Genomic DNA, 27,842 nt, shown 5'->3' on the forward strand with positions numbered 1-27,842 from the left:
CACACACACACACACACACACACACACACACACACACACACACACACACACACACACACACACACACACACACACACACACACACACACACACACACACACACACACACACACACACACACACACACACACACACACACACACACACACACACACACACACACACACACACACACACACACACACACACACACACACACACACACACACACACACACTGCTGAGAGCTGAAAACAAATGTTCAACTTTGGGTAAAACATAGAGCTCATCACTGTCACTTTCTACTATCACAGTGGAGGAGGGGCGGGACAAATACCACACGACCAACAACAGGCACAACAACAGAAAAAAAACAGCTTAACCAATTTAACCAAGTCCAGAGAACAACTCGTGGAATGTTCCTTTCTATGATGGTGAAAGATCGTCTCTGCAGAAGAAAATCAACGCCTACTTCATCATTACAACTTTGGCCCCGCCCTCTGGCGTGTTAGTGAGATGACAAGGAGAGAAGAGTAATTCAGAATCTCTGGACTAAAAATAACATTACCTTCCAAAGGATCCAATGCTAGGAATGTGGTTATTTATTTTCTACAATGTGAATGTCTCAGATGAGCATTATTTATTTGTATTCGCTACATTTTACTGTGGATTCTTTGGTAAACCAAACAGCGCAGGATTTGCAAACAGACTGTTAACATATGGACTCGACAGTAATGCCACAACATGTAAGTAACCGTGTTCATTCTAATGCCTGATCTGTGACCAGTGATTTCAGATATGTACTGTTTTACATACAGTCAGATGTTATTTGTCTTTGTTAGTAAATCAAACCAGTGACTAAACTTCACATTGTTTCTATTAGTAGAATGAAAATAATCTGTTATTATTTAAACTGTGATTAAATCATATATAGCAAGCGATCAAATAGTGTTCGCTTTGCAATCACTGGAGCAGCACGAGTTTATTAATGACTGAGATCTGGACTTGCACCAAAACTCCCGTTATAATCAACGAATCTCTTATTTACATTGTGTTTTCACTGTTAGTTATGATGAAAGCTAGCCTGGATGTCGGCCGAACTTAACCCCGCCCACAACATTTGAGGTTGGGCAGTTCGGTATGGACTTGATCCATTGTGGAGCAACTATGCCTGAACAGGAGCTGTTCGGACCAATGAAATTGTCAGGGCGGGCTTTATACAATGATGGACAGATGATCAACAGTAACGTAAGCATTCACGTCACATAAGAGCGCTTGGGTTGAATTCGTTCTAATCCTAAACGGAGAACTTGTTCGTATATGCATTCACCTTCACTATTTCTCTCAGAAATGATGATCGTGTTGGTAAGTACTCTGTGTATCTTTAAATTCTTTTTACAACACCGGCAAAGATCGTTTACACCCATCTTCTTCTTTTACTTCTTCCAGCGTGCGTGCGTGCATGCGTTTTCACAACAAAACCCGCCCAATTGCTAATCAAAACTAGCCCAAAACAAGCCCAATAGCTTTCCAAGGGAGTTCTCCGGAAAAAAAAAATTGTTTGGGGGGTGTGTTTTTTGGCAGGGTTGCCTGCTAAAATTCGCATTCCTGGGTCTTAATATCACATAATTGAGGTCGCTTCAACCCGCGGACATGGAAAAATAGCCCGCGGGAAAACCTTGGACTTGGCAACATTGTGTGCAGTTGAGTTCTGTTGACAGCTAACGTTATGCGTCGCTCCGTTGCTCTGATTGGTTGTAGGTCTATCCAATTGAGGTCTTTCCTGGTTCGGTTGAAACACGCCCCATAATCACAGCCCAACGGAGCAGAATCAGACTCATATTCTGACTAGAATTGAGTATGACAATGTCAGGCTAGATGAAAGCATTAGTGAGAGTGCAGAAATCGAGTTGCAATGACGAGATCACTGCATTCATGTGCTCAACACTGCAAACTTTAATGCCACAACCTAAATATAATGCTATAATCAACACTTTTCATGATTAGTTAACCTTGAGAGCCGTAACCGTAAAAACGTTCTAAAAGTTTTCGAGAGGGTTACACATGAAATGCAATTTCATATGTCAGCCAAACTCAGCAGTGGGCGTTTACACTGAAGTCTCACAGCAGACACGCCCTTTCAAACAGAGCGTTCAAATCAGAGGCTTAAATCAGGGTAGGAAAAATGCCTTTTAGTTCTGAATTATGTCATTTTTTGATGTAAAAATCATACTAACATTATATGTGCACCCCAGGAAACATTATAACACTATAAAACAATGTAATTCATGACCCCTTTAAAACAAGGGCCAAAGCAAGTACTTTATATTCTGTCAACATTTTTTATATTTTTAAACAAACTATCTCTCAAATCAGATATTAGTAACATCGCCGCATCCAGTGTAGACAGCATCACTGATTATAATGGGTTCTATCGGCTTTTGTCATCGCGTGTAGACATGTAGATATTCTTGATTTGAAACTATTTAAAAAAATAATGAATTTATGGACTCAAACTATTATTACAGAAAGGTATCACAGCAGAATTCACCATATTTTACTACTACAAACCAGCAGGTTTATAGTTTTTTTTAGATGAACAGGACTTTTACATCCACACACCTACGAGGAACACAATTATTATACAAACCATACTATTCACCGTATACAGCAGGAGTCATGGCATGTGCACCACGGTTAGTGGAGGTGAAAGGGGAGAGGGGCAGACTGAAGGAAAGATGCGGGTGGGCTGCTGACCCTGGAGCGGTGAAATACCAACCTGACAGACTGTTGCTCCGATCTGAGCTGTTGTGGGAGCTGGTGGTGCTGAAATCCTGCGATTGGTTGTGTGGCATTCTATTAGACAATCCGTCAGCCAATCGGTAGTCAGGAATGAAAAGGAGTGCTAGTGGAGGCGAAGGGCAAAAAAGTGGCATCAGGTGGAGGGCAAGATGGCTCAAGCGCATGCAAGGACGTGCAGTTAGAGCAACAGGCAAAGCACTGATTTCACACACAACTCCTTTTTCAAAAGCCTATTCTTTCAAATTTAACAACGCTTAGACGTACTACTTGATTTGAACACTTTTCGCTCTGTTCCTAAACCGAGTGAGTTGCCCATGTAGGCATCTTTTGAAGGCGTCGTAGGCATTTCTATAATGTTCTCATTTTGGCCACATCCAGGAAATATTCCATTAGAATTTACTGCAATGAGCTCAGTGAAAAAAGTAAACGCAAAAGAAAGTATTATATCTATTTAGAAAGGCTTTCTTTAGCATCAGTCTAAAGGTAGCAGGCAGCTCACTAGGTTTTGGAACAGAGCCTAATTGCTTTAAAATCTCTCAATTTGTCTAGTTTCTTGGGAAAGTGTCTCATTCAGATGTTAACAACATACATTAGTGTTAATTTTCCTGGAATTAATTATATTTGTTGGCATGTTAACCAGTTCATGGAAACATTTATTCATGTGATTTACAGTAATTTTATAGTTGGAGGTTTATTCAAGTCCAAATTAAAGCGCAAATGGTTTTTAATTGCGTTAAGGAATGGCTACAATTTATCATTCTGTTCAACTGTGGAGAATAAGTTCATTAATATGGAAAGTAGTACTTTTTTGATAAAAAAAGGTGCATTTGTCTAAAAGCTTTTCAAAATAGAATAAATCTTGGATAATGATGTTACATTCTTTTAGCCCAAAGACAATTTAAATAATAAATGCAGTCCGGTCGGTCGGAAACACATTCAAGGGTCATGGATTTTGTTATGGGCCAATGATACACATTCTTATTGTTCCTGAATGTCAAAAAAATGCAACATTGATACAATGTTGGTCAAATTAACACTGATTCAAACCTCAGGCAGTATCTAGAAATAGAGCAACTGGCTTTGTTTCAAAAGATTTTGGACGTAAAAACAAGCTCACATGAAGTAACACACACACGCACACATACGCACACACAGACCCCTGGCCCTTCAGCCCGACTCACTGTTGTTGCAGGAGTTCTTGTCTGGCAGTGAGTAGCCCAAGCTGGCCATTTCCTGCTTGGCCTGTAGGGAGGTCTTCCACTGGGCTTCAGGCAGATCGACTGCCAGCTCATGAATGCTGTTGGAATGGAGGATCTGGGTTGTGGCGTAGGGTGTGGCCTGGGACGCGGGGCTTGGACTGCCGAATCCACCTTTGGTGGTGAAGTCAATGCTGCTGTAAATGGCTCCGTCTGAAAGCATGGTGCCCGTCTTATCAGCCTGGGCGCTGGGCATCACGTCTGAGAGGCACGGGAAGATGGCCGGAAGGAGAGTTAAACAAGATTGTGAGGTTATTATCTTAGAGATGTTTGGGGAGAAGTGATCTCTTTTGAAAGAAATGCATTTTTACAAACTCATTCCCACAAAAAGTTAACTTTGATTTTAAATATTATATGATTTATTTCAGAAAATCTAATTCTAGGACAAATTTTTAAATTTTTAATACCCCAAAAAGTATCACAAACATTCACACATATACATAATACTATACACAAATATAAATTTTGGAATCTGAGTGAGTGTAAATAATGATGATAATAATAATAATCTTTTTTATACTGAATACTCAGATAATTATGCAATTCTGAAATGTTTTTATCTGAGTCAGTGTCAAATTATTATTAGTATTAAAGGGTGATGAATTGAGAAATCAACTTTCCTTTGAGCCTTTGATATATAAAAGTTCATCGTGACATAAGAATATCCTGTAAGTTTCAGAGCTGAAAACGTCCTTGTTAGTCAAAGAGAAGCTTTTATAGACACCAGGCCCAGAAAACGTTCAATCTCAGAATTTCCAGTTAACCATTGATGTCATAAAATGCAGAAGCGCCGCCTCAAGCCCGCCCACCGACTCGTGGAGCTAAACGGGTCACGTTACCAAGCAATAAACATGGCGATTCCAGCTCACGTGCGTAAGACATTGCGCGTTTGTTCACTTCATTTCACCGCGGAATCGATTGTAAACAAGATAGAGGTTGAGACTGGATTTGCAGACATATTGAGATTAAAACACAATGCTGTGCCTTCTATATTGGATCCGACAGGAACGGTGCAACACACTAATGTGAGTAAAACATGTTTTTTTTTTAAAAATGTGTTAGTATTGCATTGTTACAGATCGTTTGATATCTATTGATTACATACCTTAGCACGCGGTCACAGGCTGGAGAATCCTTTATTTGAGGTGTTATTGGTTCATTCGTGATCAGACTCCATGGGCCAGGGCTCGCAAAGCCCAACGTCCCGGGGCTATGTGTTTTTCAGACGGTCTACCAAAACGTATCACCGGCCTGCCGACGGGCTATCTTAAATAGTGAAATTAACATTCCTTTCTTGCGCGCGTTCGCGAACCGTTCTTGTACGGTTAGCGGTTATATTCACTGATCGGGCAGGCCAAGTAATACAAAAATAACATTCCAATCAATCGCGGGTGGATGAGAGATGAATCTTTGTGTTTGTTTGATAAAGATATTTTGAGAGCCCTGTGAGCGTTTCCCCAGATTATTTCAAAACAATTCCCACATGTACTGAGGGGAGCTGAAGCTCATTAAATATGCAAATCTTATCCAATCCTAGCCGTGGGCGTTTACTTCCAAGTCTTCAGTTCGGCACGCCCATCAAAACCGAGCGTTTTTCAGAGAGCCTCAAAACCAGGGCAGAAAATAGCTTATTACTTATTCATTATGATGTTTTTGAAGGTAAAAACCACGCAAACGTCATAAGTTGACCTCAGACAACAGTATAAAAAAATTTAAAAGGCCAGTTCATGACCCCTTTAATAGTAGTAGTATTATATACATATATTACGTTATATCATTTATATATGAATATGCTATACTTGTGTGTGTCTATTTTTTTGGTGTGAACAGGCCTTTTAATTTATTTTAAATCTATCCCTTTGACTCACTGCTACTACTACTATGTTCTTTTTGCATTTTTTTCCTTTGCACTTCTGTATGAAATAATGCTGTAACTCTACTTTTGTGTGTATGTGTGTGTACTGAAGGGAAAATGATATACAGCAGCTGCATCTGCACCACTCAAGCTGTGGCTGTCCTTCACGACTCACTGCTCGACCACCATCTTTTCCTCACCCCCCCCCACCCCTCTTCCTCTGCTATCGGCCCTTCCTCTGTCTGACAGTGGGTCACAACGACAGCCATTAGTTTCAGCATGACAGCAGGATGCGGGTGGCGATAGGTCTGATAGGTCTGTCTCCAGCACATGATGAGTAAATGCCTGTGTCCAAACACGCCCGATGCAATATGCATACAGGTGTACATCAGGACAACACAGGGACACCCTGAATGAATCATTGTCCAGAAATATAAAAGGGGACGAGGACATTTTCTTTCAGTTGATGGAGAGAGCTTAAACTCTCGACTACAACTACATTTCTAATCAATTTAATATGTCCTAAATTTCAAGCTAATGTAGACAGTGGATTTACCTCCACGGCCGAAGTTGTTGAGGTCATTGGGTCCTCCAGAACCGCTGTTAACAGGCAGACTGGTGGTCGGCCAGGAGTCGGCGAGCCATGGGTACCCCGAATCACTGGCATTCAGCAGACCAGGACGACTGCGGGAAGAGAAACCGTGCATGTGAGACTTCATTCTCCATATTGAGTTTCCACACTATTTGAGCAATGAATAACGTATTTGTGATTATTGGACATGGATTTTTTTTTAAACATTGATTCAGATTGACCGAGACAGAATAATTTGATAATAGTAGTTCTAGACTAAATACGAACATGCATTTACTCATCTCACTTCAGTGTTTGTGTTAAATAACACAAATATACTTTATGTATTTAATCTCACTTTTTTTTAACCAATGTCTTTGCTGCTGACTATTGATTACCCAAATACTAATAAGCAAATTTGACTTTAGTTAAACATCACATTTGTGTTTGTACGTCTGAAATAAGAGCGTTAAACTTTCTTCTTCTTCAATCCAGAATGGCAGCACAGCTGAAAGGTTTGTTTGAGCGGCGCCCTCTACTGGAGAGGTGTGAATTTATTCATTTCACTTTTGGTGTTAAAGGGCCTTTACATTTGCAACTTTTCTTGTTATGTACAGATGAGAAAAAGTAATCCAAAAGTAACAATGCATTACTTTCCATAAAAAGTAACTGTGTAACGCAATTGGTCACCTTTTTAGGGAGTAACACAATATTGTAATACTTTTAATTTAAATAATTTTCCCCAACACTGGGCAACAGATGCTGAGGAGAAATAATGAATTAAATGCATGACAAAAATCAGCAGGGATTCAAAATAAAGACACAACACAAACAAATGGCGTGTATGCCATTCTCATGGGATCTCTTTTCAATAGAAATGCTAATTTTATTGAGGATTACCACATTTTCTTTCTTATTTGAGACACTAGTACTATAGAGGGGTCAACTCAGTATTTAGTTTCTCATTGAAACCTGGAAACACATAGTGAAGACATCTTTGATTGTAGATGTATACAGACACACACCCTCATTTAACAGATCACCTCTCACCATCTTTAGCTCACCAAACTTCTGTTTTACAACACACTCCTCCACATCTGACAATCGGCTCACATAGGAGGTTTCATTTAACAGGTGTTGTGTGTCTTCCCAAGGGTGTGTGTGTTGTAAAGGCATCATTAAGACTTTAAGCTGTCATGGGTGAGTGCTGTGGGCCATTACCACCACTTTACTGTGCAATCACCTCTTGGATGCTTGTTGCCATGGGCAACAGATGCTGAGGAGAGCTTGTGTTCCAACCTCCCGGCGGTGTTTTTACCCCCGTCCCTCCGTTTATGCTGCTAAAGCAACACTCCCACTATAAAAATGGCTGTTTTTTCCTCTCTTCAGAATGCGTGTAGATGGAAATAAAGAGCCATTGGTTGCGCCAAGGCTGGGAATGTAACAATAGAGGAATGGCAAATGAGTGGAGAGGTGGATGAATGAAGCGCTCAAGGACTTCCTCATTTTTTCGGCCCACATCTATGTATTTTGCCTTTCATCACTGTTAGAGCAGCAATTTGTGGTCATGGTCACAGAGACAGAGCAATGCTGGTGCGAATGAGAGATTTTAAAAGTGCACAAAGACATGAGCACTAACCAAAATACATTTTTAAGTCCAGTCCAATCAGAGGCCATCTTGGTAACGCACAACAGCTATTTTTTATCATTTACCCGCATGCATGATGTTCCAAAAATATTATAATTATTATTGTTTTTATTTAAAAATTCAAATAAATAAATAATGATTAATATTGTATTGTTGTGCAAAATTGCATTATTATATTGTTTAATTGTCCCAATAAACAAACAAACAAACGAACAAATACATATTACGATTAGTATAAAGTGTTTAAAAAATGTTTTAACTATAATTCTGTCATTTGCCTACCCAAAGGTATTTTTGTGAAATAAATAAATAAATATTCTGTCATTTACATATTGTTACATTTTACTTATTTGCATATTGTTCCAAAAATATAATAATAATAATTACTAGGATTATTATAGGATATTGTTGTTCCAAATTGCATTATTGTGCCAAAAACTTGATCATAAAATAATAATAAATAAATAAATAATATTATATTGTTGTTCCATATTGCATTATTATGCCTAAATATGTATCATAAAACAATAAATAATAAATAAATAAATAAATAAATAATGTTATATTGTTGTTCCATATTGCATTATTGTGCCAAAAATGTATCATAAAATAATAAATAAATAATATTATATTGTTGTTCGAAATTGCATTATTGTGCCAAAAACTTGATCATAAAATAATAATAAATACATATATAAATAATATGATATTGTTGTTCCATATTGCACTATTGTGCCAAACAAATTATCATAAAATAATAAATTAATAAATAAATTGTTATATTGTTGTTCCAAATTGCATAATTGTGCCAAAATATAAATCATAAAATAATAATAAATAAATAAATAAATAAATAAATAAATAAATAAATAAATAAATAAATAAATAAATAAATAAATAAATAAATAAATAAATAAATAAATAAATAAATAAATAAATAAATAAATAAATAAATAATGTGATATTGTTGTTCCCTATTGCATTATTGTGCCAAAAATTAATCATAAAATAATAAATAAATAAATAATATTATATTGTTGTTCGAAATTGCATTATTGTTCCAAAAAATTGATCATAAAATAATAATAAATCCATAAATAATACTATCTTGTTGTTCGAAATTGCATTATTGTGGCAAAATATTATCATAAAATAATACATAATAAATAATGTTATATTGTTGTTCCATATTGCATTATTGTGCCATTAATTTATCATAAAATAATAAATAAATAAATAAATAATATTATATTGCTGTTTCAAATTGCATTATTCCCCCCATAAAACAAAACAAAACAAAACAAAAAACAATCGTATACACAATTTGTTCTTGATACAGCTCTATTTCTGTTTAACCACAGCTGTCGCATAATCTACCACAGTAACTGCATGAATGTACTTGAATATTTTACCCACAATCTTCCTTTGCAACTTAAAACGAACCCCAAATTGAGCTTTAAAAAGTTGAGGCTTCATTTCTGACAGCTGCCACGTTGAGCGTTGTGATATATTCTATTTATTTGACCTCGTTTGACCTGTGTACAGTCTCTGGCACAAACAAGCTCATCCAGTGACTCAGGCGAACTGTAGATGTGCATCAAGACACACCAGTCGTCTTTGTCTCTTTTCTTTCTCTATTTCACCGTGACTTTCTCTCTCGTCTCGCCTCCTCCCACTCCCGCTCTCTGTGGATGTACATTTGCCCTGAGGTGGCCTGTCTCCCCTAGGTCCGGGGGAACAGTGTGCGGGTTTTGAAGCCGGGGGCAATATACCGGTAATGGCAGTGTAGCAGCCTGTCGCTTTCTAAGCCACAGGTTTTAATAAGAACCAGCGGAGCCCGAATGGAGGGTCTCGGGCTGAGGAGGCGGGGGTCCTGACAGACTAAGCGCCCCCTGATGTGGCAGCTGAATGCCAAAACAGGCCCTCAGGGGGGAACAAGTCATTCAAATTGATGGTTCCTCCTCAGACACGTTGACTTCTTATAGGGTAATACGTTGAGGACTTCTCAAACCTTCCCCCTCCACCTCTGCTTTATTTTTTTCTGTCTGAAAAACGATTCTGTGCCCTCCTCACCTCCTCCGAAATGCTCTTTCCTGCCCGTTTACAACCAGGTCCTCTCTACCTTTGCTGTTTTTGTTTTGTTTGGCCCTCAGGTGATCTTTACAACACATTTCTTTCTCTAACTCAAGTGTTTTAACAATGTACTTTTTAATAAACCGTTCCTGTATTTAAAATAAATGCATGTTGTTTTAAAGGGATTTAACCCTCTGGGGTTCTTCGGTCATTTCTGACCCGAATGTTTTTTTAAATGTTAAAAATCGGAATGGTACGAAACTTGGTGACTTTATTGGAACTTGGTATGTGAACACCCAAAAAAATTGGGGACAGGATTTGTAAAGTCTAAGTGGTCGTAAAAAAATAGTCACACTCAGGACCTTCGGGTCAAAAATGACCCCCATAGGAAATGAATGGGAAATTGGCAAAATATGAAAATACAGAGGTTTTTTGTGCATACAATCTACAAATCAGCCAGGAGGCAGAAAAAAAGGACTCAACAGTGAAGGGGTGAATCTCTAAAACATCAAGAGTGCAAAACAGACAAAAAGACTCACACATACACACACACACACACACACACACACACACACACACACACACACACACACACACAATTTGTGTGTATGTGTGTTTTTGTGTGTATAAGTGTGTGTGTGTGTGTGTGTGTGTGTGACTTTTTTTGTCTGTTTTGCACTCTCACTGTTGAGTCCTTTTTTTCTGCATTCTGGCTGTGTAGATTGTATGCACAAAAAAAATTAATTTCCCATTCATTTCCTATTGGGGTCATTTCTGACCCGAAGGTCCTGAGTGTGACTATTTTTTTTTACGACCACTTAGACTTTTCAAATCCTATCCCCAATTTTTTTTGGGTGTTCATATACCAAGTACCAATAAAGTCACCAAGTTTCGGACCATTCCGATGAAGCTACGATTTTTAACATTTTTTTATAAAACGCAAGATCCACTATAGTGGTAAAAATGTGCTATTGCGTGATAAAAATGCTCAATGTGTCCACCGGATGGCACCGATCTCATTTAAAAAATTGCTTTCATGAGGCCTAGGCTTGACTCTAAAATGAAATACAGCTTTAATAAAAAATATATATATAATTATATATATATATATATATATATATATATATATATATATATATATATATATATATATATATATATATATATATATATATATATATATATATATATATATATATATATACATTTTGTATTATATTCAATGGGAACAAATGGGTCATAATTATTGCATAAATATTAATTATAAATCATAAAATTATCTCAAAACACCAAAAAAGAAAAGAAAAAATATTATTGAACAAAAATATATTTCATTGATTTTACTCAAATCTTTTTTTATCTTAATCCCGCCCTGAGTGTGGATTAAGGTCCTGAGTGTGACCCATAAATGAAGAACCCCAGAGGGTTAATGCGATAGATGACAAAACGTCATTTTAATAAACAGTGTTATCATTCAGTAATGTGGACGCTAATATAGTTATCGTTCTTGGTGTGAACGGGCCTTTACCGTGCAAGCTGAATGTGTAGTGAACGCAGTTTCCTTCAAATTGAAGAGTTGGTAAATTGAGCGAGCCAGAAAAATGGACGTTTCATGAGTTTGACTTTGATTTCTCTTGTAAACACGCACATGCATACTCTCCCAGCCAGCCCTCAGAGGGATCATTTGTAAGTGTGGGTGATGATGATGTTGACTGTGGTAACGGCGGCTCTGTCCTTGCATTCATCTTTTCCCGTGCGAGATGATTAGATTGAGAAATATCGTTTTAGCGGGCATATTTCTGCCCCGCAAATCACCGGGAGCGGGGCCAGGGGCCTCATCCCAGCCCTGACACCAGCCCTGAATCCCTCTCCTCAGACAGCAAGAGCGCACTGTGGCCTTGAGACGAAAGAGATTTGATTTGGCTCCATTTTTCCCTGCCACGCTCCTAGACACGCGCGCAACTGTGAAATACAACCTCGCAGCGCGTCTGTGAGGATCGTCGTAAACAAGCCGAGTGAGCAATATTAATCCCAATCCTACTTCATAAATCAGACGGGCTTTACAGGCCCACACGCCCTCCAATACAGCAGCAGAAAGAGAGAGAACGCCACAGAGAGGCCGAAGTAAAAGCCTGCACATTAAATTATGCTTAAGGCATGCTGAAACATGCATTTGCTTTTCAGATTTACATTAGCTGGAGGATGCTGTCGCTTACTTTGAGCACAGTGAAAATCTAATATACACACAAACATGCCTGTATAAACATATAGATCTGAAAGAAAGGAAGGGAAGGAGCTTTGAAAAAAAAGCTGGTTAAGAAAAAAAAAGTTTGATCTGTTGTATATATATACACACAGTATGTATACACAGTACCGTAGTCTGGAAACATTATTATTTTAATAGTCTCTTATGCTAATCAAGCCTGCATTTATTTGATCAGAAAAAACTGTAATATTGTGAAATATTATTGCAATTTAAAATAATGGTTTTCTATTTTAATATACTTTAAAATATAATTTATATCTGTGATGCAAAGCTGAATTTTCATCATCCACGTATGCGTATTATTGGGTAGATTACTTACAAATTGTAGTCAGTTACTGATTCCAAATTACATGACAAAAATAGTAGTTAGTAATGTAATCCATTACATTACACAATTTAGGTAATGTAATCTGACTACTTTTTTGGATTACTTTTAGATTACTTTTGACCTAACTCATGCATTACATTTCAATAGGATAATACAACGATTTTTGTTATCTAGTGCATTAAACATTACATTACGTCAGGTTTTTCCCAGACTGGGGTTTGTGAGTTTAATGAGAAATAAAAAATGTATAAGATAAAATTATAATAATGAGTGACTCAATGAGTGAAGAATCAAATAATAATGAATGTGTTCGTCAGTATTGATTAGATATGCAGTAGATGTTGAAATGTTGAGAAATCACTTCTTAAAAGGGAAATTATTTCTGTAAATCCATTAGTCAAACGCTTTGTAGCCTCTCAATTTCCCACATATTTATGGCCACCTGACTAGTGTGCAATGCAATTTCACAAAACTAGAAGGCTTTCTGAATGTATATAAGAAATACGTGTTTGTAGAAAGGAGTAAAGACTTGTGGGAGCCACAAAAAAAGAAAAGGAATAAATTTGCTAAGAAAGAAATAAAAGGGGAAAAAAGGAAGAAAAAGACATTGTGTAGGAAAAAGAAAGCATAAGGGGGAAAAAAAACGCCATTATCAGTTTCTATCAGTTCAAGGCCTGACCAATATGCCGCCTATTCATCTTCCATGAATCATTTATTCTGTGATCGATTAAGCGTAATTGTTCAGTACAAGCAATTTGGCAGCAGCCAATGAGGAGCTGCAGAAACAGACGCGGCTTCATTTGCCATCGTCTAATTAATGCAATAAACAAAGACTGTTACAAATGAACACATTCTCCTGTTCGCCCATCATCTCTCCAGGAACTTTAGTCATGTGGATTCATCCCGATCTGACAGAAGAAGGCAGATCAAGTGTTCTGATGCATGTAGAGCACCTTCACAGCATAAACCCACTTTTGGTAACTCTTGCTATGAAGCCAGCATATAGAATGCATATTATGGTCCTGGCTGCTGATTGGTCAATTCATAATACAAAATAGATCATATAGTAAAAGCTAAGACGCGAAACACCTACTGGATGCATCACTATATTAAATTCTGATGTTATTTACATACACTGTAAAAAAAAAAAAAAAAAAAAAAAAAATACAATTTAGTCTTAAAAATGTCACGCTTAATTCAATGTTACTTGCTCTTTCTCTGTCATTTTTGGTGAAAATTACTAGCAATTTATGAGTGATATAGATTATAAAAATAAAAAAAAACTAACATTAATTGGATAGCTTATTGTCTATATTAAGTTAAAATATAATGTTGACAAATGCAAATTTTGATTTTAAGGTAGTAAATGATTAATAAATGCTGTATAGAATTAAGTAATTCTTAGTTCTTATTATAAAGTATGACCTTTTAAATAATCTAACAGTGTCTAATATTATAATTTAGTAACATTTCATGAAACATTCAACTGAACTCTAGATTGTGGTCACATAAGAACTTTTTTTGACGGATCACTGCAAGAAATCGTATATATGAACACCCAGTTTAATCAACAGATCAAACTACAGCATGCACCCATGCATGTTATAATATATATAAACACACACACACTATATTGCCAAAAGTTTTGGGACATGTGCCTTTAAAGGCACATGAACTTTAATGGCATCTTAATCCATAGGGTTTAATATGGACACTTGGCACACTCTAAAAAAAAGGTTCTATATGTCACTAAAATTGGTTCTTGGCTCGTAATCATAGGGGAACCTTTTTAAGTGCTGTATAGCACCAATTTTAGTGCTTCAATAGTTCTTCAGCGGTTCTTTTGCTAAGGTGCTATATAGCACCACTGACTAAAGTGCTATATAGCCCCGCTACCATATACAGAACATGTTAAGATATGGTGCTATATAGCACCAAAAGTGGTTGCTCTATGATTACGATGAAGAACCACTTTTAGTGCCATATAGAACCTTTTTTTTTTAGAGTGTATAATGCAGTCAGGCAAGTACCGTTCTTCTGGCAACCGCCAAACCCAGACTCGTCCATCGGATTGTCAGACAGAGAACACATCTCCCCTGCTCTAGAGTCCAGTGGTGGTGTGCTTTACTCCACTGCATCTGAAGCTTTGCATTGCTCTTGGTGATGTAAGGCTTGGATGAGCTGCTCGGCCATGGAAACCCATTCCATGAAGCTCTACACACTGTTCTTGAGCTAATCTGAAGGCCACATGAAGTTTAGAGGTCTGTAGCTATTGACTCTGCAGAAAGTTGGCAACTTCTGCACACTGGGCACCTCAGTATGCGCTGACCCCGCTCTGTGATTTTACGTGGCCACTTCGTGGCTGAGTTGCTGTTGCTCCTAATTGCTTCCACGTTGTTATAATACCACTAACAGTTGACCGTGGAATATTTAGTAGTGAGGAAATTACGGCAACCTATCACAGTACCACTCTTGAATTCACTGAGCTCCTGAGAGCGACTCATTCTTTCACAAATGTTTGTAGAAGCGTCTGCATGCCTTGGGCTTGATTTTATACACCTCTGGTCATGGAAGTGATTGGAACACCTGGATTCTATGATTTGGAGGGATGTGTCCCAATACTTTTGGCAATATAGTGTATGTGTGCGTGTGTGTGTGTGTGTGTTGTATTACATTTTTTATAATATATGCTCAAGCAAAAGAGTGAATTTGTTCAATAAAAATGTGCAAATGAAAATTTGATATAAAGTTTTAATAAACAATATATCACTAATAGTTCGACAAGCAATGTGCTCTTTTTACTGCACATTGCATACAATATATCATTAGGTATCTTTAATGCATTCATAATGCCTTACAGCTTAGAATGATTATGAATATGAATGATAACTTGTATATAGCAGGCTTAAATGAGAATAAGTCGTTGTCAATGTCTTTATAATGTATCATATACACAGACCTCATAGTGTTACAAAGAATGACTGTCTTAATTGAGATCTACAGAGGTTAGCGCTTATCTCGGATCTCTAGGGTGCTATATAGCTAAAGACAAGGTATCACTATTAAAAAAAATACAATTGGACGTCCTTTTAGATTAGATACGAGTCCCAAGGGATCTGGAATGGAATCTTCGAATCAATCAGCAGAACTTCACTTCCTGCAGGGGAATCAGGTGACACTTGCCGGGGCTTTAATTTCAGCTTCTAAAACACCTTCAATCTATAGATACAGCAGCAGAGACAATGAGACGGCGTGTGGGTGTGTGGAATTAATACAAAAAAGATCCACAAGCTCAGATTCTGAGTGAATCTGGCCCGTCTGGTGTGATCAAAGACAGACATTCCACTCCTGTCTGACTGGTAACTGGTGTCATTCAAACGAACCCTTACTCTCCTTTCTGCCCCTTAAAAAAACGAAGCCCGCTGGAAGATTCCGGAAGGGTTAGTCTAGCCTCTCCCTGGGGTAATTATTTTTACATTATTACACATGCTCATATTCCAGCCGCCCAGCTGAGGTGACAGGCAAATTTATCAATGTGGGGGTCCGTACAGGCAGCGGGGATAGAGGGAGGGCTGACAAATGATAAAATAAAACCCCTCTCTGCTTAAATTGTTCCTGCTAATTCTTTTTGGGGGGTGAGATTTATGAGCGGCTAGCCGTCCGTGAAGGGAGATGTGCGGAGATTTGTGTGTGTACGTACAGTATGTGTGTGTGTGTGTGTGACAGAATGTAGGGTACACAAGCCAGCAGAGCTCATATTTTCATCCATCAGTCACATGATGATATCAGAGCGAGCTTGATGTATATGCGCAGATTTGCTGTGGGTGCATGCTGTAGTTTGATCTGTTGATTAAACTGGGTGTTCATACGTTCGATTTCTTGCAGTGATCCGTCAAACAAAAAGTTCTTATATGACCAAAATCTAAAGTTCAGTTGAATGTTTAACAATGTTACTAAATTAATTTACATTTTAAATAACTTATTGTTTATAAAAAATATATATATATAATATTATAATGTATATATAATATATAATAAACATACAATATTAGAATTTATAATATATAATTTTATATAAATATTATATATATATAATTTATAATGTATATATAATAATGGATTACATTAAAATATATAATAAACATACAATATTATAATTTATAATACATCATTTTTATATAAATATTATATATACATAATTTATAATGTATATATAATAATGTATTACATTAAAATATATAATAAATATACAATAATTGTTATAATACATATTTTTTTTATATAAATATTAAATATATGAAATGTATAATGTATATATAATAATGAATTACATTAAATATATAATAAACATACAATATTAGAATTTATAATATATAATTTTTATATAAATTTTATATATATATGAAATGTATAACTGGATTCGGTAAGGGGTTGTGAGCGCGTTGTTTGTGTTTGAGCTCCGTCAAATTGATTCATAATCCTTGATTTTCTTCTTAATACTCGCTTACAAACGAATACTTTCTATTATTTACAGCGTGTGAACATATCTCCGATACGATTCTCTATAAAAAACAATCGGATTGCTTTGATATCGCTACTTATATCCGAACTTCCGCTACTAGCCGTAGCCCGCTAGCCTTGCACGCGTGGTAACTTGTTTACACCGGTAGCCCGCTAGCCTTGCACGCGTGGTAACTTGTTTAACGTTACACCCGGTAAACACTGATAGCTACAATTCGCCATCGTAGCACTTCCGCTACAATGGCGAATAACTCGGATGTGTGTCTAATGTTACCTTTGAGTGCAGGTGAGGACACGTTCGAGCTGCATTCGGTGCAGTTGGAGTTGGAGTCGTTGGCGAGTCAGATTCGCGGCCTTCTAGACAGACAAGCTGTGCTGAGAGAGCGGCGAACGGCGCTTGAAACATCACGCGCCGATGCGCACAAGTCAGTGGATACTAACATTTTGACTCCGACCTCGTCTACTCCGCGTGTTTCTCTGCACAGGACCCAAGCACCCAGGACGCGATCATCATCCCTGGTTTCGTTCACTCCGGCACCGACACAGCGCCATGGACCCTGGGTGTTTCCACAGCGGAAGACGCGAGCCAGGACCAGAGCGAGGACCTCTCCGCCCCTCCCGGTCTTCGAGATCTCCACCCGGAACCGCTTCTCCCCTCTTCGCGAGACGGAACGCGACGCTGTGGTCATCGGTACTTCCATCGTCCGGCATGTCCACGCTACCTCAGGTAAAGGCAATGTTATCACTCACTGCTTTCCTGGTGCTCGAGTTCTCGATGTCGCTGCGCAGGTTCCCGAGATCCTGAACGGTGACGAGCGCATCGGAGCTGTCGTGCTGCACGCGGGGACGAACGACACCAGGCTGCGACAGACGGAGGTTCTGAAGAGGGACTACAGGAGCCTGATCGAGACGGTGCGCAGAACATCGCCTGAAGCATCGATCATCGTGTCGGGACCGCTTCCCACGTACCGACTAGGACATGAAAAGTTCAGTAGATTATTTGCTCTAAATGAATGGTTAATGTCATGGTGTAATGAACAGAAGCTGCTCTTTGTAAATAATTGGAATCTGTTTTGGGAGCGACCTAGGCTCTTCCGTCCTGATGGCCTTCACCCCAGCAGAATCGGAGCGGCTCTTCTGTCGGACAACATCTCCAGAGCGCTGCACACCATCATATGACTAGTAAGTCAAAGTCCAAATAACAGTATTTGCTGTCCTAACTTAATTGACATAAGTACCAATGTAGAACATTATATAGAAACTGTGTCTGAACATAACTGTGTAGAACATTATATAGAAACTGTGTCTATTCCTCGTTTAGTGAGGTCAAACATTACATCTACTGTAAGATCTAGGAAAAATCTAATTGTGATTAAACCAGAAAATCTCAATATTAGTGAACAAAACCAATTTTGTACTAACTTAATTGACATAAGTACCAATGTAGAACATTATATAGAAACTGTGTCTATTCCTCGTTTAGTGAGGTCAAACATTAAATCTACTGTAGGATCTAGGAAAAATCTAATTGTGATTAAACCAGAAAATCTCAATATTAGTGAACAAAAACAATTTCTAAAACTAGGTCTTCTAAACATTAGATCGCTCACACCTAAGGCGGTTATTGTAAATGAAATGGTCACAGATAATAGTTTCGATGTACTTTGCCTTACTGAAACCTGGCTTAAGCCAAATGATTATTTCGGTCTAAATGAGTCTACTCCGCCAGGATACTGTTATAAGCATGAGCCCCGTCTGATTGGTCGTGGCGGCGGTGTTGCAACAATATATAGAGATATTCTTAATGTTACCCAGAAAACAGGTCACAGGTTTAATTCATTTGAAGTACTAGTGCTAAATGTCACGCTATTAGATGTAAGAAAGAAATCTGTATTATCTCTAGCCTTAGCTACTGTATATAGACCTCCAGGGCCCTATGCTGCTTTCCTAAAAGAGTTTGCAGACTTTCTCTCAGATCTATTGGTCAACGTCGATAAAGCATTAATTGTTGGAGATTTTAACATACACGTAGATAACACAAATGACGCGTTAGGGGCTGCGTTTACAGATCTATTAAATTCCTTTGGGGTCAAGCAAAACGTCACTGGTCCCACTCATCGTCTTAATCACACACTAGATTTAATTATATCACATGGAACCAACCCAACCGATATAGATATTATACCACAAAGTGATGATGTCACTGACCATTACATGGTAACTTGCATACTGCGTACTGCTGAAATCTGTCATGTTGCGCCACGTTATCGACCAGGCAGAACAATCCTTCCAACCACTATAGATAGATTCTCAAATACCTTACCTGATCTGGCTCAGCTGCTAAGTGAACCCAAACAAACAGATGAACTAGAGGAAATGACTAGCAGTATGAGCACCATTTTCTCTAGTACATTAGAAATTGTAGCACCAATTAGATTAAAAAAGGTTAGAGAGAAAACTAAAGCACCATGGTACAACAGTGCTACACATGTTATCAAGAGAGAAACTCGTAACTTAGAGCGTAAATGGAAACAAACTAATTTAGAGGTCTTTAGAATCGCATGGAAAGAAAGTATGTCACGTTATAAAAAGGCCCTAAAAGCAGCCAGGGCTGAGCATCTCCGCAAACTAATAGAAAATAACCAAAATAACCCAAGGTTTTTATTTAACACTGTGGCTAGACTAACAAATAAACAAGCATCGCCTGAACAAAATATTCCGTTACAGTTTAGTAGTAATGATTTTATGAACTTCTTCGCTGACAAAATAGAAAGCATCAGAAACAAAATTGTAAATGTACAATCATTAATGATGTCTTATGATTCAACCGCAATTATCGCCCCTCAAGAATTACTACACCGCTTTACAACCATAGGACAGGAAGAGCTAAATAAACTTATCATTGCATCTAAACCAACAACATGTTTATTAGATCCAATACCCACTAAACTACTGAAAGAGTTGTTACCTGTAGTGGAAGAGCCTCTTCTCAATATTATTAACTCGTCTTTATCTTTAGGTCATGTTCCAAGAATATTCAAGTTGGCAGTCATAAAGCCTCTCATTAAGAAGCCACAATTAGATCATAATAACCTAGCAAATTACAGACCAATATCAAATCTTCCATTCATGTCTAAAATACTAGAAAAAGTTGTGTCCGCTCAATTGTGCTCTTTCTTGCAAGAAAATGATATCTATGAAAAATTTCAATCAGGATTCAGGCAGCATCATAGCACAGAAACTGCACTCGTTAAAATCACAAATGATTTACTTCTAGCTTCTGACCAAGGCTGTATCTCAATACTAGTTCTACTTGATCTTAGTGCTGCGTTCGATACTATAGATCATAAAATACTATTAGATCGACTTCAAAATTACACTGGTGTTCAGGGACAGGCATTAAACTGGTTTAGATCGTATTTATCAGACCGCTACCATTTTGTCTGTCTAAATGGGGAAAAATCAAAGATAACATCAGTAGACTATGGGGTGCCGCAAGGATCCGTGCTAGGCCCTCTGCTATTCTCAATATATATGCTGCCACTTGGTAATATTATAAGAAAACATGGAATTAATTTCCACTGTTATGCTGATGACACTCAATTATATATTTCATCACGACCAGATGAAAACGCTAAATTATCTAAACTGACAGCGTGTGTTGATGATATTAAACACTGGATGACGTGTAATTTTCTGCTATTAAATTCAGATAAAACGGAGGTGTTACTTATTGGTCCAAAAAATTGCCCACAAAACCTCTCACAATACAACTTTAACTTGGAAGGATGTCCTGTCGCTTTATCCACTACAGTAAGAGACCTGGGTGTTATATTAGACCGCAACTTATCTTTCGAAAGTCATATTTCATATGTTACAAAAACGGCATTTTTCCACCTTAGAAACATTGCCAAGCTACGTAACATGCTATCTATTTCTGATGCAGAAAAGTTAGTTCATGCATTCATGACCTCGAGACTAGATTACTGTAATGCTTTATTAGCTGGTTGTCCTGCATCATCGATAAACAAACTGCAGTTAGTCCAAAACGCAGCTGCTTGAGTGCTTACTAGGTCAAGAAAATATGATCATATAACACCAATTTTATCATCCCTACACTGGTTACCTATTAAGTTCCGTATCAATTACAAAGTATTGCTACTGACCTATAAAGCCCTAAATGGTTTAGCTCCAGTGTATTTAACTGATCTTTTATCGCCCTACAATCCATCGCGCTCTTTAAGATCACTAAACTCAAGGCTTCTGGTCATTCCTAGGATATCTAAGTCCACTAAAGGAGGGAGGGCTTTTTCACATTTAGCTCCTAAACTCTGGAATAGTCTTCCGGATATTGTTCGAGGTTCAGACACGCTGTCCCAGTTTAAAACTAGATTAAAGACGCATCTCTTTAGCCAAGCATTCACATTATAATTAAGTTTTATACTACAGTTAAATCGCACCAACAGCATTAATATTCTGAACAGCAGCTATGCTAATTATTTCCCATCTGCTTTTCTGTTGTTATCTCGGGACACTAGTCCCGAGGTAACTAGTTCGTCAGCTCCAGTTTGTATCCAGCCTCTGATGGAGACTTCAGATGCCCCGACACCTGTGATGAGACGACTCGACGCCTGTGAAGAGACGACTCAACGCCAGCGTTGTTATGGCCTAAAATAATACATGATTGATTAACTTATCCTAACATTTTTTTCTTTAACATTCTCTTTTCTAACATTTTTCAATGTACATTTATGAAATGCACTTTCTGTGAAGCTGCTTTGAAACAATGTGTATTGTGAAAAGCGCTATACAAATAAATTTGAATTGAATTGAATTGAATATAATGTATATATAATAATGTATTACATTAAAATATATAATAAACATACAATAATAGAATTTATAATATATAATTTTTATATAAATATTATATATATAATGTATAATGTATATATAATAATGTATTACATTAAAATATATAATAAACATACAATATTATAATTTATGATATACAGTATAATTTTTATATAAATATTATATATATAATTTATAATGTATATAATAATGTATTACATTAAAATATAATAAACATACAATAATAGAATTTATAATATATAATTTTTATATAAATATTATATATCTAATGTATAATGTATATATAATAATGTATTACATAAAAAAAAAAAAAATTATATATATATATATATATATATACATATACACGTATATACATAATATTGTCTTCATTACTGATGCATGGACCCCCTGTTGAAGACCTTTATAGTGGTGAGTAATAATACACCTGGTTGAATTGTTTATTTAAATTTGAAAGAACTGTATTAATGGCTATGCAAAGAATTGTTCCACACTGATGGACTCTACTGTGACTTTTAGAAGGTTAATCAAGCCGTTGACCCATGAGAAACGGTTGTGTGCCACAAGAGCTCTCGCAGAAACCTATGGAAACAACCTTCCAGTTCTCTCCTGTGCAGCGTCTCTCCAGATGAATTTTTAACCGTGCAGGGATGGCGCGAACCCTTAAAAGCCGAGTACGGGTTGGAAGACGACTGCCATGTAGAGGATAATGGTTTTGATGACCTTCCAGGGGATGATGGACAGAATATGAATGAGATTTGGAATTGAGGGGCTGGTCTTTGAAGGTTAAAGGCAGGTGATTGGCACAAAGATAATAACCAGTGCTGTTTTGTGGCATGCCGAGGAAAAACAAGGGGAAACGAGAAGGCGGATGACAGGAATCTTACCTCCCGTTGCTCATCAAGCCTCCATCAACACGCTGGAACGTCACTGGGGTCAGAAAGAGGGTAGAAAACAGAGAGAGAGAAAGAGACTGAGTCATCGTAACATCATCAACTCGTAGCAAGAATTCAATCTCTTATGCATCTTTCTCATTCTAATGAATGATTTTTAAACATGATTCCACACTGGCAAGTTAAACAGCAGGGACTGATTAAGAAATAAAACGTCTGTGTATGCATGTGTGTGCAACTTTGTATGTCTTCCTAATCTAACACAAGTGACCGAATTGCTCAGAGCACACATAAAATGAACATGCACAGTGAATTTGAATGCATCTTTGAAACTTTATCTCCATAATTTGCTAGTTTTGTCTTCATATTCTTGCCAAAAGAAAGCAACTGAAGTGCACTGTCCTAAAAAAGTGCACTGTAAATAATTATACGGTCAATAAGTTAAGCCAACATATGTTTTTACATTGCTTTAACTCCCCAAAATAAGTTAAGCAATTTTCAACTTTTTTAATAAGCTATAAAAGATTCAACTCTTAAAAGTCTTAAAGTTTAATGTAATTTAAGTTCAAATGACTCAAACATCCAAGTTGATTGTACTTAAAGGGTTAGTTCACCCAAAAATGAAAATTCTGCCATTAATTACTCACCCTCATGTCGTTCGACACCCGTAAGACCTCAGTTCATATTCGGAACACAAATGAAGATATTTTTGTTGAAAGCTGATGGCTGAGAAAGGCTTCAGATAGGCCTCCATTGGCATTCAGTACATTTACTCTCCCAAGACCCATAAAAGGCACTTAAAACGTCGTTACAAAGTCCATCTCACCACAGTGGCTCTACAATAATCTTTACGATGCGACGACAATAGTTTTTGATGCGCAAAAAAAATCGAAATAACACCTTTATCCAACTTGTTCTTGTCTTCCGTGTGTGCCTCCACGACGCATGCGCGAGAATATGACGCAGATCCGGCGTTCGGACACATGACCCAGAAGCGATTTGTTTACAAGCAGAGGAAGACGCGCGTGTCTAAGCTGTTGAATTCTACATTGATCGTGCTTTAGGTCTCGGCGTAGTTCTCAAAATCGGGCTAAAGTGTGCATTTCATGGATTCCCGAACCCCGGCGCTACGTCATATTCTCGCGCATGCGTCGTGGAGGCACACACGGAAGACAAGAAGAGGTTGAATAAAGTCGTTATTTTGATTTTTTTGCGCACAAAAACTATTGTCGTCGCATCGTAAAGATTATTGTAGTCACTGTGGTGAGATGGACTTTGTAACGACGTTTTAAGTGCCTTTTATGGGTCTTGGGAGTGTAAATGTACTGATTACCAATGGAGGCCTATCTGAAGCCTTTCTCAGCCATCAGATTTCAACAAAAATATCTTCATTTGTGTTCTGAATATGAACGGAGGTCTTACGGGTGTCGAACGACATGAGGGTGAGTAATTAATGACCGAATTTTCATTTTTGGGTGAACTAACCCTTTAATTTAATGCAGCAACATTTTTTTACAGTGTGTGCAAAAATGAAGACCGAATGGATGGATGACTCATGAAAAGGAAACTAAATCAGGTGTACTTCGTTTAAAAAAAAAACACTTTTGTCTAACTCAAAGTGCACAATAGCATGTTTTTGTGCATTCAATGAATGTCACTGGGGGAGTAAAACAATATTGAATCCCGATGTATGGAGACAAATAACAACAACAACAGCACCAAAAAAACACTGAAGCATTTTTGAAAATATGTTCTTTTAGAACGAGAGTGAGTAAACTAATACACATTTTCCCTTTTCCGTCTAAGCATGCACACTTAACAAATATCACATGAACTAATCCAGAGTGACTCCTGCGGTGGTATAGGTAAGGCCAAGTTCTCACAGCAGCAGAATACGGTTGTCAATCATGTATTTGAGCCCTTAATACAGTTACGTTCACACACAGTTCAGTTCACAGGAGTGAAAACTGCATTCTATAACCGAACTCGCACATCGTACATTTTCAGCATTCTCAAAAAAAAAACAGCGCTGTGTGAACGGAACCGGACTGGACAACTAGTTGTCTTTCGCATCAGACCATGGGCGTCGGAACCATTGTATGTGGGTGGGACAAGACCCACCCACTTTTTACGATCAATGATATTGGACCCACTCACTTTTACCGTCTCTAATTCAGCACATGTCTGTTTACTTACCCCTAACTGATAAACACTTATTATTAAACACATGTTAGGTGCTTTATTTACACTGTTCTAATATTTTCTTCATTTAAAAAAATAAAAATAAATGCCTTTCCGACCTGATATGTGATGAGAAAATGGAGTGAGTTCGGCAAAAGGCGGATACGAACCGCGGGTAGATTTGCGTCAAAACTTGATGCCATGCCTCTTACCACTAAGATGGACCACTAAGATGGACGATCTTAGAGCCAGGATAAGTTTTCAACGGGACATGAGAGACTGCAACATCTATTGTCTGTCCGAAACATGGCTCACGCCAGCGGTCCCGGATACAGCCGTGACGCCGTCCGAGAACTTTTTTCGGATGGACAGAACAGCCGAGGCCGGGAAATCTAAAGGCGGTGGAGTGTGTTTCATGATAAACAAGAAATGGTGCGATCCTAGGAACATCTCCATTCTTTCGCGATCCTGCTCGCCTCACTTGGAACATTTAACTCTCATGTGCCGGCCTTTCTACCTACCGAGGGAGTTTTCCTCGGTCATCGCCACTGCCGTTTATATTCCACCACAGGCAGACACGGGGCTGGCTTTATCTGCCCTCCATGATGTGACCAGCGGCTTCATAAACAAACACCCCGACGCTGCTTTCATCGTCGCGGGTGATTTTAACAAAGCTAACCTAAAGAAAGTATTGCCAAACTTTCACCAGCATGTCTCCTGTCCCACACGAGGAGCAAACACACTGGATCATTGCTACTCTCCGTTTAAGAACGCCTACAAAGCTCGTTCACAGCCAGCTTTTGGCAAATCGGACCATGCCGCCATTTTCCTCACACCGGAATATAAACAAAGGCTCGTTCAAGAGCCCCCGGTGAGGAGGGAAGTCAAACGCTGGTCATCCCATTCAGAGATCACGCTACAGGCAGCTCTTGATGACGTCGACTGGGACATGTTCCGCGCGAGTTCTGAAGACGTCAGCGAGTTCACAGAAGTGGCGCTCTGCTTTATTAACACACTGACAGAGCAAGCCACACAAACATTAACTATAACGTCCTTCCCTAATCAGAAACCGTGGGTGGACAGTTCAATTCGCACTGCAGTAAACTCGCGCACCACCGCTTACAATGCCGGTCTCCTAACGGGGGATATGAGGGAGTACAAAGCTTCATGTTACGCCCTCCGGCGCGCCGTTAAAGCCGCAAAACTCCGCTATAAAGACAGAGTGGAATCTCATTTCCAACTCAACGACTCCCGGCGGATGTGGCAGGGACTGAGAACCATCTGTGCTTTTGGAACTAAATCCTCTGCAGAGGTGAGAGCTGATCCGTTGCTGGTGAACGAGTTAAACTCTTTCTACGCTCGCTTTGATGGTAATCGCGGCAGCGCGACTCCGGCGAGTGACGCGTCAGAGAGAGTCCCTCAGAGCAGCAACGGTCACGTGATCTCTGTCTCGGAGGACGAGGTTCGGAGGGCACTCAAACGTGTGGATGTCAGGAAAGCTGCTGGGCCGGATGGTATTTCAGGTCGTGTTCTGCGGTCCTGTGCTGATCAACTCGCAGGGCTCTTTACATCCATATTCAACGAGTCCCTTGCTACATCTGTTGTCCCCACCTCCTTCAAACGATCCTCCATCATCCCTGTACCTAAGATCAGTAAACCCTCTTGCCTAAATGACTATCGTCCAGTGGCTCTCACATCTTTAGTCATGAAGGTCTTTGAGAGACTCATTAAAAACAACATTTGCTCCTCCATTCCTGACACTTTGGACCCTCTTCAGTTTGCCTATCGTCCCAATAGATCGACTGAAGATGCCATTTCTCACGTCCTTCACTCCTGCCTCACTCACATCGACAGCAAAAGTGGGAACTATGTCAGGCTGCTATTTATTGACTATAGCTCAGCCTTTAACACCATAGTTCCCATTAAACTAACACACAAACTCCTGGATCTAGGCCTGAATTCTTCTCTCTGCCTCTGGATTGAAGATTTCCTCACTGGCAGACCCCAGGCGGTGAGAGTAGGCCAGTTCACCTCCACCTCCATCACCCTGAGTGTTGGAGCTCCACAGGGCTGTGTGCTGAGTCCCCTGCTCTACTCTCTCTACACCCATGACTGTTTGTCCACTCACAGCTCCACCTCTATCATCAAGTTTGCTGATGATACTGTTGTCCTGGGTCTCATCTCCAACAACAATGAGACGGCATACTTGGACGAAGTGGAGCAACTGACATCATGGTGCCAGGACAACTGTCTCTCTCTGAATGTTAACAAGACCAAAGAACTGATTGTGGACTTCAGGAAGAGACAGCATCGGTCATACTCCCCTCTCATGATCAGCGGGACACCGGTAGAGAGAGTGAGCAGCTTCAAATACCTGGGTGTGAACATCTCCGAGGATCTGACCTGGACTACACACATCCAGACACAGGTGAAAAAAGCCAGGCAAAGACTGTACCACCTGCGCCAGCTGAGGAAATTCAGGGTTTCACCAGCCATCCTGAAAACTTTCTATCGAGGGGCGATAGAAAGTGTCCTGACTCAGTGCATCACAGCGTGGTACGGCAACAGCACCAGTCACGATGGCAAAGCCCTGCA

At 38.6% G+C, this 27,842-nt stretch overlaps 1 protein-coding gene across 3 annotated transcripts in view; it reads right to left on the minus strand.

Moving 5' to 3' along the window:
- The window catches only part of robo2 (roundabout, axon guidance receptor, homolog 2), a 236,605-nt gene that overhangs the window by 19,921 nt on the left and 188,842 nt on the right, over window positions 1-27,842 (minus strand). For 2 of the 3 annotated variants that reach the window (XM_079823626.1, XM_079823625.1), the window contains 3 exons: window positions 23,061-23,103; window positions 6,448-6,575; window positions 3,962-4,237 (listed from right to left, as the gene is read on the minus strand). In XM_079823626.1, the coding sequence (XP_079679752.1) occupies window positions 3,962-4,237; window positions 6,448-6,575; window positions 23,061-23,103 (447 nt within the window). Of the gene's footprint in view, window positions 1-2,757; window positions 2,884-3,961; window positions 4,238-6,447; window positions 6,576-23,060; window positions 23,104-27,842 lie in introns of all 3 variants that reach the window. The other variant, XM_079823624.1, reaches the window with a different exon arrangement.

The sequence above is a fragment of the Gobio gobio genome (assembly GCF_949357685.1).
Source record: "Gobio gobio genome assembly, chromosome: 8".
Lineage (NCBI taxonomy): Eukaryota > Metazoa > Chordata > Actinopteri > Cypriniformes > Gobionidae > Gobio > Gobio gobio.